This window comes from Cupressus sempervirens, chromosome 5 (assembly GCF_028749045.1).
Source record: "Cupressus sempervirens isolate cs-2001-9-10 chromosome 5, ASM2874904v1, whole genome shotgun sequence".
Lineage (NCBI taxonomy): Eukaryota > Viridiplantae > Streptophyta > Pinopsida > Cupressales > Cupressaceae > Cupressus > Cupressus sempervirens.
Window position 1 is genome coordinate 253,535,910 of NC_143122.1, and position 12,874 is coordinate 253,548,783.

Sequence of the window (12,874 nt, forward strand, 5' to 3'; positions counted from 1 at the left end):
TGTTTTCATTCTTGGTAGGTGTGCAATCAAATGGACTAATAGTTCTCTCCTCAATACAAGTAGAGTATTGGGGAATAATCAAAGTAGCATGTGACGCAGTATGGCTACAAAGGATGCTTTTAGACATGCAATACCTTCAACCATGTATTGTGACAATCAAGGAGTGTTATAACTCATCAAAAATCCAATCTTCCACAAGCATACAAAACATGTAGGCTTTTGTCATTTATATGGTAACTTGTAAAAGATGTATCAGTGATGTCTACTACACTCTAACTCGGCATTAGAATATAGACATTCTTGCCAAGTCTTTGAGTCCTAACAAATTTGTAACTAGAAGACTGTCAAAATATAGACATTCTTACCATTATTGAATAATCACTTGTAACTCAAACAAGACTTTGCCAGAACCTCCTGTAGTTTTGAAATCTCTGACAAACACAAGATTGTTTCAATTTTAGGATGTTTGACATTTTGTCAAAAACTTTGCAACCAAGCTCTGACTCTTGTTTGGTCTTTGCAATGTTTAAACACTTTTTCGGTTTTTTTGAAATATATGCTTTTTACATTTTTGACCAAGTAGAAAAATAAATGAAACTAAGCCTGAATTTTGCAAGAAAACCACAATAGACTTTTTCATTTATTTGATTTATGACTAATTACAATGAAGCTATTGGCAATATTGAAAACTTTAACTAATATCAAATAAATGAAAGAAAACTAGCAAACCACGTCGCTATATATTTTCTTCAGCAAATCATCTTATTGTTCCCAGACAAACTTCAATATCTTCTAATGTATGCAAGTGAGGATATTAGAAGCCTAAATGCAGATCATATTCTCTTAATTGCTAATGTTTCATTCACAAACCCCCACATGAGGAATAGGAGCCATGGCAAGTAATTATAAATATCAACTGCTGGTAAGATGCTCCATCTACCCCACAAAGCCACGTCCTCTATAGCTGGCATCAAATAATAGTATCTGCTATTTATATGTTCACCAATATCTGAAACAAACATTTACCATATTTAATGCACTGTAGCTCTGTAATGGCCTCTGATTGAAACTCTCTCTCAATTACACAATTCATTGGGTCTCTCACCATTTCAAAGTGCTGAAACTGTGCAAATGTACATTCTCCAAGTTCAAATCTAAAACTTGTTGTGATGTTTTCACACCATCACCCCAAAACTTTGGGGACCCCCTTTTTTTCAATCGCCTTGGCAATAAATAATTTTTGACGTTGTCCAAAAAATTTCGGTCTTAGAAAATTTTACTTCTTGGACGCCTTTGGGTCAAGAGGGAGGAGGTTAAATTTATTTTTCACCCGATTTTAAGATCGATTTTCTAGAACAACTAATTTTATCCTTAGGCCGAACAAGTTTCAAAAAACAACACTTGGCAAGATAAAATTGTAAATTTTGTATGTAGACGATTTTTTAAATTTTTTTTTAAATGGATATAATTGTATAAACTTGAGTAATTTTCAAAAAATGAAATTTTTGTTAGATTTGGGTTTTTTGGAAAATCTTGAATTTTTTCGGTGAAAAAAAATTATTTTTGTGATGGTGAAATCAAATTGCAAAATCAATTTTAGACTCTTGAGAAATGATTTATTTTTATCAAAAAACTAAAATTGGATAGCAAAATCGATTTGGATTAAATTGAAAAAATTAGCTTTAAATGGATTAAATTTGTCTTTGAAGATTTTAAAATATTAAAAGAAATTAGTAATTTAAAATTGAAAAAATGAATTTTGGCTAGCCAAAATTCGATTTTTAATGATATATTAGTTACTAAATCATCATTAAATGGAAACATTTAGCATCTCCAAGGCTTTATTTACTTTATTTTTGCAATCTTGGTCTAATTGGCAATTTAAAAACGTAAATTTTATCTTGGCAAAATTAATTTTTGGCTAAGCATTTAATTGGGGGCCAAATTTGTTTGTAATTAATATTTTTTTTTGCTCCCAAGGTCCCAATCAGCCAGCTAAGGAGGGCAAGCAAATGGGGTATAAGAGGAAGCCCTTTCCCCTTATATCTCCTCATTTCTCATTCTTCCTCTTCATGGTGTTTGGCGATTTAGACTAAGGAACATATCTTTTCTTCCTTGGATGATTTTTGCAAAGGTAAATTGGTATTTTTCTTAAATGATTTTTTTGCAAGAGCAGATCTGCACTATTCTTGCTTGGCGAATTTTGAAGGAGCCAAATTTTGTGGGAGCCAAAATTTGTGAAAGACAAAATTCTTATTTTCAAGAGGGGCTGCAATTTTCTCCTAGAGATTGAACGATTTTGTTGGTGAAGAAAACAAGTCATAAAACCTGATTTTTTGGCACATGCATGGGCAATTTCAAGTGAACAAAATTTTGATTTTTTCAGTTAGGGCATCAATGGTTGCAAGGGATTTGAAATTCTTAGGTCTGATCTTAAATTCCAAAAGAAGACTTGGCTATTGGTAAAGGTAAGTTCAATTCATTTAGAATTGAAATGAGTCCTTAAGCGGATTTTGCTCTTTTGTTCTTGTCTATATTTGTTTCCCTTGGTTCTTCTTGCATTCATCATCCACCACTTCATCATCTCATCCTAAGTTGAAGATTGGAGATTGATAAGGGTAGAATCCATGATAGGACATTTGAAGAGGCAGAAATAAGCTAGACCACCCTAGATTGAAGTTGGAAAATATAAGTATAGTCCATCCTAAAGTAACGGCGAGGTAGAAATAAGTGGTAGTCTCACCCCTAGGTTAAAGATTGGAGATTGATAAGTGTAGTGATAAGAGTTGGCGAGGCAAAAATAAGTGTAAAATTCATCGATAGAAAGAAGATTGGAGATTGATAAAGGTAGTCCATATCACTTAGAACGAAAGGGCAAAAATAAGTGTTTAAGATGGTAGATGTTAGTGCAAGCAAGAACCCTAAGGGAACAAATACTAAGAAAGAAAAAGAGGATATGATGCCCCAAACAACTTTTTTCTAAAAAATGAGACGAATAACCGATATCAATGTCGATACAGTAAGTATGATATAGATAAAGGAAGGACAATCGCCCATGGCAAAGAAGATATACAAAAATGGAATTGTACATGCAGCATATTTTCCTCCCACTTTGCCTTGCCCAAAGTTGGTTATGGAATGTCCATCTAGGTTTGATCTGATCAGTAAATCCATCATTTTTGATGAAGGGAAGAGAGTGTTGGCCAACATTGGCGGACAGGCGATTGAAGAAACATTTAACATTCCCCAGTACAAGAGCATGACAATGGTGATGATGGATCAGGCAGCCAAATCATTTTAGGATAACCAGGAAGCTTATTTCATGCATCTAAAACAGGATTGGCTACACGAGGGAAAGAAAGGAACCATTCTAAAGGGTTATGGAGTCTCAAGCTTCTATCATAGGGAGTTTTATTGTACTTATGGTCTTGAGAGAGTCTCTTGAAATATTTCATTTGTGCATATTTTTCTATCTCTTTTTGGAATAGGATTTTTCCTACTGGGTTTTCTCTATTTCTCTATTTCATAGAGATTTGGTTGTGATTGTGTACATCATCATGCCTTGTTGTCAGAACCCAAGTTTGCTTTCAGCATTACATTGTAATTTCCTTATTTTTTCTACATTGTTGCTCATCTTGGGGGGCTGTTAGAGTAAAAGATTTATTTTATTTTATTTATTAAATTACCTTTACTCCTTTCTTAAGATTTCCCTTTATACACCTTGCATTTTCATTTAATAATTAATTAGTAAGTATTAAATGGCTTTTACCTCTCAAAGTTTTCCTTTTAGATTTTTTGATCTCCTTCTATAAAGATTAATCTTTATTAATTATTTCTCATATTTTCAATCTGATAATATAGTTATCATATTTTCAAAGCAAAATCCTTGTTTCTTATTTGTTTTTCTTTCTCTATGACAGATTTTTGCATGCAGGTGTTCTTCAAGTTTTGTGGATTTGTATTGTTCAACTCCTTCATATTATCCATCACTTTTGATCATATTTGCAAGTACAAATTTGACCACAAGAAACCTTCAAAGTTGTGGATCTCAACCTTTAAATTTTGAAAAATTGAAATTCTAAATCTTATTTAACCTATCTCTTCACTAATTGTTGTGCAAACCTAATGTCTAGTTTGATGTTATAGAGTTCGTTAGTGCATTTAAAGAATCTTTTTTACTCAATTAAAGCCCTGTTATTCGTTGCAGCCTGTTTAGAGCACATGGAATCCAATCGAAAAGAAAACTCCTCCAATTTGACAAGTTCCCTGAAAAACAGCACTTGTTCTTTGCACGTTCAAACAGCAACTCGTAGAGATTATTGGATCGTTTATCTAGTAAACAATCAATACATAGATACGCAACTTATATATTCAAGATTTACTTATTCTATCGGGAACCTCTGGGACCATGTGCTCAGTCTCACTCCTTCAAGCAGGATCACAATATGATTCATAATCGATGGTCGGACATCTAGAATCAATGTAACAGAATGATATGTGTAATGGGGGGATCGTGTATAGCCTCACAGCTTGACTGTTTCTCAAAGTTTTCTTTCATGTTTATCAAGTATGGCTTGTTGATTGTATGTGCACATTTTCTTGTTGGAATTTCGTCAAGTAGAGTTCACTATCAGATTGTATGGACATATATTTCCTTCTTCGAATTTAATCAAGCAGAGTTTATTGCCAGATGAGTTAAGATGGGAGGTGATTACCAGATTAAACTTACTATTACTGAACAAAGCTCGAGCAGATGTTTGATTGTAGGTTATTGACACTGATCTCCAAAAATGACCAATCCTCAAAACTAGACCATCATTTAGCAACATGAATCCAGCCATAATTGTGCGGGTTATCATACACAGGCAAAGTCAGGTGCACATAAAACATCCCCATCTCCATCGACTGGATACCGGATCTAGCTCATTGTATATTCAAATGCACACAGATTTCCCTTATTTGTGGAATCATATGCTCAGCAGCAACTCTGATTGACAAGAAGCCATGAATATAAAAACATTACTACAAAATAATGATGGTTGCTAACTTATGTGTGTCTTGTTGCATATAAAATATCAATGGATATATTGAAACCAAATGTGCGTCTTGTTGCAAGCTTCACTCTTCCTCATTTGTAAACCAGAAGCTATTCTGAATCCAATTTCGAAAACTGGACATGGCATTCAAAAAAGGCTAAACTAAGATATTAGGAAAGGGAATCGGGGTTTGTGCAGGAGGGATATTTAGCCCTATTGGAACATGCCTCATTCCAGAAAGAATCAGATTTAGAGTAAGATCACTACTCTAGAAATAAAATATTACCATATGATGAAAAAATATTGGTTGCAGTTTTCCTCTAATTTATTCGGATTTAGAAATGTTGCAGACATCTTGTTGCCAAATATCTTCATTTTATGCTCCTAGCAGAGATATCGAAAACAGATGTCTCCCTGTATGGAATATGTTTATACCCTTCAAAATCTGAAAGTGCTATTGACTTCTTTCTGTAATTTCTTTGTAGTTAGAAATGTTTTGAGAATATACTTGACATGATGCAAATTACAGTATATGGGAGATATTTATTCCTTTCATCATCAGCAAAATTGGCACTCACAAAGGTATCTGCTCCACAGGAGAATCTTCCTATCAACGTTTCCTTTTCCTAGATTTGTCTCTTGTGAAGTTCTCACATTTGTGGATGTAATAAAAAATTGTTATACTGACCTGAACCTGCCTTGTGGAGAAAGTATTTATTGCTCTGTTTAATTTCGCCCATTTAAAGCAACCTAAGCATAAAGTACTTCATAAAATTTCTGAAGACTGGGAGTGTCTCTTTTTACTCTGCTCTCTGATACTTGTGACTTTTCCTCAATCCTCATGCAGAACTCTTAACAACTCACATGGAGAAAACTTTCATGCAGAATAACAGGTCCAATTCTATATAGTTCCAAAATTGAGTAAAACCAACTTACTCTTGGCACTTATTACTGAGGTTTCTTAAACAAAAAATTGCAGTAAACGAGGATATACACTGAGCTTTACCTCACTTTACAGGATCACCACCACTCTGAAACACCAAGAGGATGACCAGGTGTCCCTGAGGCCCCTTGACCATCTTATAAACATAAAGACAAATGAAATCCCTGAAAATCTGCATTTTAAAGAATATCAAAATAACAAAGTTAAACGTTAAAAAGCTATTTGGGGGCCAACAAGACCTCCCAAACCAAAACAACCCTTAGTACGCACTAAACCTTATTATTGATTTATTTCACGCCTGACTTGTTACTCCAGGGTTTGAGGTTTCTACCTTTGATTGATGAAATGAGACACATATTATAATATATATGGAATTTTTTTATCAATAGCTAGTCATAGCAAATTCAACACAAAATTTTAGCTTCAATTGGTTTTGTCAATTTTTTCTTAATTCAACTATTGATTTAATATATTATTTTAGCAGCTGACCCCTGGTCACACCCATAATCAAGAAATAGGCTGGCCATTCTCACACACCCGTCTATTTAACATCAAATCTCCAAGAAACACAGTAAAAAGTTGACGCAAAATAGGTTTGGAATAACAAATAGCATTATTGTAGCCCAACCAGGTCTCCCAAACCAAAGCAGCCCTTAATATTCACTAAACTATATTATCAATTTATTTCTCAGGCCTGATTTCTTACTCCTGAGTTTCAAGTTTGTAATCAATGAGATGCATATTATAATTATAATATGGATTATTGGATCAACAGTTAGTTGTAGCAAATTCAGCACAAAATTTTAGCTTCTGTTAGATTTGTTAATATTTTCTTAATTCAACTGGTGATTTTATATCATTTTTTGGTAGCTGACCCCTTGCAACACCCATGATCCAGAAATATGTTGGCCATTCTCACATGCCCCATCCATAAAACATTCCTAAAATGTCAAGAAATAGGTTTGGGATGGCAAACAGCACTGTTAGAAATTTGCTTTAGTGAAGATCTCTAGAGAAAAAGCATTTCAACCATCTGACATGAAGATTAAAAACTGCTTACAGTAAGAAGATTTTATTTGAAGAAAATAATTTACCATTCCAAATCCCCATATTTACCATTTCCATGCTTAATGTCTTTCTGAAATTAAGCCATTGCATATTGTGTCCAGGTCCTAAGGTTTCAACCAGGCTGCCTCTCGTTTGGTGTGACTTTTTTCAGTAATAAAGATTGGCTGATTTGAAGAGGGAGAGGTGGATCTGAAAATGGAAATAGTTAATATGCTTTACATAATTCAACCCAAACAGCAAAAATCAGTTATCCTGCAACTGTTACATACATTTGACATTACAATCATACTTCCAAGTGTCTGACCTAAAAAAATTGTAATTACATTAAAATTGAAAATTCCAGATAATTTGGAGAGAAATACATGCATTCAGTATCAATCAAAATGGATCCTCAATGGAAAAAATTAAATAGAAGAAACATCCCAATCATACTTTGGCTGTGCATACACCTCATATTCAGTGGGTCCATCAATAATACTGTCAATGGTCCGTACACCCTCCAGTGTATCCGGTGGAAAACCAGTTTTTGTTGAGGATATTAGTTTATCTACACCACATTTAAAACAATAAACTATGATCGTCACAAAAGTACACAGAAATTGCAGCTTCCCAGAATCTCCTCGGACTGAGAAGAAGAATAGCATAGATAGCAGGAATAGAATCACACACAGTCGCATTATTCTCAGAACGGTTGTCATGAGCTTTCCATCGTTGCCTGCTGGTAGTCCATGAACACGATACACAAAGAGAAAATTGTATTTATCCACCACATACCGATATCCAAAGTAACATGCACCTACAGGTAGCACGAGAGGTGCAAAAGCAGAATAAATTAGGGTTAGTGCAAAGATTGTGAGATTAAATGCATAATACTGTGCAAAATCAAAAGTCTGAATCATCCGATGGCGATCTTTTCTGCTAATTGGATAGACTGATAAATCTCCTCCCTGTAGATCAAGCCCATCTACACTCTCCCTTTGTGTTGAGCCATCTGGCCCATCTCCATCATCAAAACTGAAGTAGCTATCTGATAACAGAGATGCTTCCAAATTGTCCTCTTGACTCTCAGTGACATACACCTCAGTTTCTTCATGTTCTTCATGTGACGACTGCAGCAAGCCGTTTTTACCAAACTTTTGCAGTTTTTTCTTTATCCAAGGAATTGGAGCTAACAAATCAAAAGATATGCCCAGAAAAGTGCTTGTTATCAGGAAAGCAAGAGAGGATAGACAGGACCTGGTCAAAAAAGATGCACTCATATACTCCTCAATCTTCTTGCAATCATTCCCATCCATATAGCATTGACCCATCCTCAAGAGAGCACCTTCCAATGATGACTCCACCAGTACTCGTAGAAAAATCAAATTAACAAGGAAAAAGCAAAATGTTTTAACCAATACAGCCTGATGCTCTCCTGAGACAGTCAAATGGCTTTCAATCTTGGAAAGTGAGGATAGAGCTGCAGGAATAATTATGTACATGCTTACAAATATTAGCATATTTGGTAAGAACTGGAAGAACAGAGCTGCAGCCCAGCTCGAGCTCTGTACCCAAGCCAACCACGATGCTGCATTGTCCATAGCCTCTGCATCAATAATTCGTCCAGCACTTTGTAATGCAGTTATTATTGCAAGTGGTGAACTGAAAAATAATAGTAATACAAGAAGGCTAGCATTCACAATCACCCGGCGAATTTTCCTTGAAAATTTACTAGTGCCCAAATGACGCCAATATATGTCAGCAGCTGGTGGTGCTCTCTCTACCTTCCAGCGGCTTTTTTCAAGCTGCAACTCCATAATAGAAACAAACTTCCCAATTCGTGGTCTCTTTTTCTCAGTTCTGGCATCCTGAAGAGCCTTGTTTGCAGTGTAGATATCTTTGAAGATGACAAATGCAACCCCAGCTCCCTGAGCTCGCCCATCTTTAAAAACTGCCAGCCTGCTTTCAAGTTCTTCACGGTGAGCTTCAAGTGACCTTAATCTATCTTCATCAGTTAAACCCAAATGGAACGCTGCCCACTCCTTAAACTTTTTTAATTTTGTAACAAATTGTTTCCATTCATACTTCAATCTGGCATAGTATGAACCATGATGTCGCTCCTCAACAGAAAGATCATTCTGGGCTGCTGTATCTTGCTCATAGAAATATAAGAAAATGTCACGCTCCTCAGAGATTTCCCTACCATCAATGTGGGCCTGCAACCATGCGATATCATCCCTAACTTTTACCAACTCCTGTGCAAGATCATCTAGAGAAGCCAAGTCTGGAGGGACTACCACTCTATAAACCTTTCCAGGGTACCGATGTTCAAAGTATTCCTGAATGGCTCTCTTATCAATGCTCAGGGTTTTTGGAATCCCTTGAATCATTAGGGTGTAAACAGAGACTGAATCGATTGAGAAATTCCCATCATGAAATCTCGTCAAGTTCAACCTCTCTTCGAGAGCTTTGATACAGTAATGAACCACACAAACTACAATAATCATAAATAATACATGCATCCATAGTAGAGGAGCCCCTTTCTCAATATGGCTGATTGTAGTCTTAGAAAACTGATCTTCCATAGGCACTGTTCCTCCATATAGGTTCAGGGGCAGGATACCACAGATTGCCAAGAAGCAAATAACAGCAAGAGCAACAAAACTTCCACCCTCCACATAAAGAAACTGCGCTGGATTCGCGCCACAAGTGCGAGCGATTTGCTGACCTGTTGTGTGCCACACAGCTAACAATTTGGTAGCTAGGCTAGAAAGCCCCGGCAGTTTGTGATCGCTTCTTAATTTAACACATAAAAATAGAAGTAGGCAGCACAGTGCTCCAATAGCTGAGATGTTTAGAAGATACTGTATATTCCCGTACCATGTACCCTCTCCCGGGGGAACCTCGGATGGTGCTGGAGACTCCAACATTATGCTTTTACGTGTGCCGTTCAATACAGAAACCCCATTTTCGGATAATGCCACTGCCCCAAATACATACATGAAGAGCAGTGATCCAACTAAGCCCCTAGAGAACATGTCATCGACCATCCTGAGATACTGCGGCTGCATTTACATCCATAAAGCTGCCTTGCCCTTGTCTACTCTGTTATATACCGAATTCCTGTTCTATCATTATACGCAGGAAAACCAATCACCCAGAAAGTACCAAAGAGGCCTCAATCGAGTTTCCCCAATCCCTATATCTCATTATCTACATCATAACATGCACATGCATAAAACCCATCTTAGAAATTCTTCTCACGAATGTACTAATTTAACCTAAATCTCATTATATCAATCAAATACAGACATAATAATGGAGCACGCAATAAGAAAACTCGGCAAAAACGAAATTAAGGGGAAATAAAAACTCTTGTAAACCCTAAAAGCATGGGAGTTGCTGCCAGAGATTTTCTTAGAATTCAATCAAATAGTGGCATAAGAATGGAAGAAAAAAAGGAAAAAAATAACTCTTCTGAAACCTAGAATCATGGCAGTCGTTGACAGAGATTTCTAGAAATTAAAATTCATGCACTCCGTAAGCACCCAGTGGCCTTGCGAATTCAGTCCAATACTACGAATTTTCTTAGAGAGGGTAAATACAAATCAGACTCCCAAGCCACATAATTATTTCACCAAGGATTCGAAAAATAAACAATATTGAAACTTTATACAAAGATCAAACGCACCTGCTAATTTTGCTCATGCGATGGCAAGTTCACAATATAAAGATAGAAATTTCACAGCTCTGATTTGAAGGTCCCCATCAGAAAACCTATTTTTATGTCTGTAGAAAATCATTTCATTTCAAATGCAAACTCCGGCAAAATCATTACGTTTGGTAGTCTCGCAAACAATCAGATCAATCTTGCCGTTCGGTTCAGTTTAGGAATAGAATATCACACGTTTATGCTGGGTATAATCGACCAATAAATGATAGAAATTGGAATAAACTGATTTAAACGGTGGAAAAGTTTAGTCGATGGAGGCACCTGCTGACCATTGACACCTACCATTCGCATTTGGCTTTAGCATGTGTTGTGATAGAGAGACTGCGATTGAATCCCAACGATAGATTGTGGTGGTCTGGGTGTGGGCGTAAAAGGAAACTTCTGGAATAGGTATTGTTTATTTATACCCAATAATTCTCACATTTCTTCAAAAGTCAAGGGAACCTTTGCAATATGAAATTTTAAAAACCAGATTTTTTGGGGAAAATTTTGTGGAATTCTTGCATGTTGATAATTAGGATTATGTAGAGTATTGAGTAAGTAAAGTATTTGTTAAGATAGTAGTAACTAGCAGTTTCAAGCTTTTCCGCAACGATAGCGGATAGGTGTTTACTAATTTTTTTAAAATTATAAGTCAATGTGGATAAATTTAATTTTTAATTTAAATAAAATTTAATTTAATTTTTTTAATAAACTAAGTAAATATTATTTATTTAATCTAATTTACTATATATTAATAAATTATCATCTAAAAAATAGCATCTATAAAGTGAATAGTAAAAAATAAACTAAAAATTAATAATCATTTTTTTTTTAAAATTCCATCAAAAATAGATTATGAAAAATTAATATGAAAAATATTTTTTTAAAATTTTAAAATAGTAACTCCTCCACAAATATCCTATTACCTAAACTAATTTTAAAAATAAATAAAATTAATTTAAAAACTAAAACTTCATTCAATTTTAAAAATCAAAAGTTAAACTAGTATACCTAAAAATTTAATAAATTTTTTTTTGTAAAATAAGGTGAGTGGTATCTAATTTCAAAAGAATTAATATAAACTTAGTAAATATTGTATTCAAATGAACACAAAAATTCCATGAATAAACTATTGTATTTGTTTTTATATATAATATGCCTTCATATTAATACATAAGTTTTGTGAGATTGGAAAATTTATGAAATCAAATTTAGACAAAGATTTATTTCACCATGTACAAATTTTTAAAAAATCATATTCCATAAAAGTCATAGCAATAAAAAAAAAATGTATATGTCTATTTTTTTTTTGACATGTAAATGAACATCAATTTTTTTTCAAAATAGAAAATGTTTACATTGAAGACTGCTACCACTATAAAAAGCCTCTTGGCTTGATAAAAGGAAGAAAAATTGAGTTAAAAGTGGAGATAACAAGTAAATAAGTTTCTAAATAAATAGGAAAAGAAGAGAGTTAAAATTTAAAATAAATTATAAATTAAATAAAATCTTATCTAAATAAATTAAATTATAAATAATTTCTAATCAAAATAAAATAATATTTGTTTAAAATTAAAAAATAAATAACTAATAATAACTAATTAAATTAAATAATAAATTAAAAAATAAGAGCTAACATTAGAAATAATAGCTAATTAAGCTAAATAAATAGAAATATTTAAATAATGTATGACATATCATATTACTTTATAGTTATAATTTTTAAGTTAAATAAATAATAATAAAACAATAGTTAATAGTGTAGATGATAACTAATTAAATTAAATAATTAGAAAAAATAAGAGTGAAAAGTGGAGTGAAATGAAAATAGGTCGAAAAATTATTAACAGTAAGGACTAACAATTTACTGGTCAAAGGTTGACATTTTTTTGTTGAAAAAAGTAATTATACAGGAACAAAGTTCCCACATATAGCCTATCAACTAAAAGATTGTGAATTTCTCGAAAGAGAAGAGTCAAACATTTGTGATTTTTATAAGAAATGAAATTTCAAGTGAGTTGGAATCAATGACATTTTAAGTATTGTGCAACTGAAGTATTTGGTAGGACATTAGTAAAGCTTGTAAATCTCTCAAAAGAGGAGTCTAGCCTTTGTGATCCTTATAAGTCATGA

At 33.9% G+C, this 12,874-nt stretch overlaps 1 protein-coding gene across 1 annotated transcript; it reads right to left on the reverse strand.

Annotated features, from left to right (window-relative positions):
• Positions 1 to 7,347: 7,347 nt before the first annotated feature.
• On the reverse strand, positions 7,348 to 11,101 carry LOC149555488 (early-responsive to dehydration stress protein (ERD4)). The gene is made up of 2 exons (XM_089829539.1): positions 10,718 to 11,101; positions 7,348 to 10,239 (listed from the first exon to the last, which is right to left on the reverse strand). Exon 2 carries the CDS (start codon positions 10,095 to 10,097, stop codon positions 7,452 to 7,454), a length of 2,646 nt encoding a protein of 881 aa, XP_089685665.1. The 5' UTR covers positions 10,098 to 10,239; positions 10,718 to 11,101; the 3' UTR covers positions 7,348 to 7,451.
• Between the last annotated feature and the right edge of the window lie 1,773 nt (positions 11,102 to 12,874).

Bases quoted from the DNA above. Each gene is read 5' to 3' on its own strand.
- LOC149555488 (XM_089829539.1), bottom strand. From the start codon at position 10,097: ATGCAGCCGCAGTATCTCAGGATGGTCGATGACATGTTCTCTAGGGGC.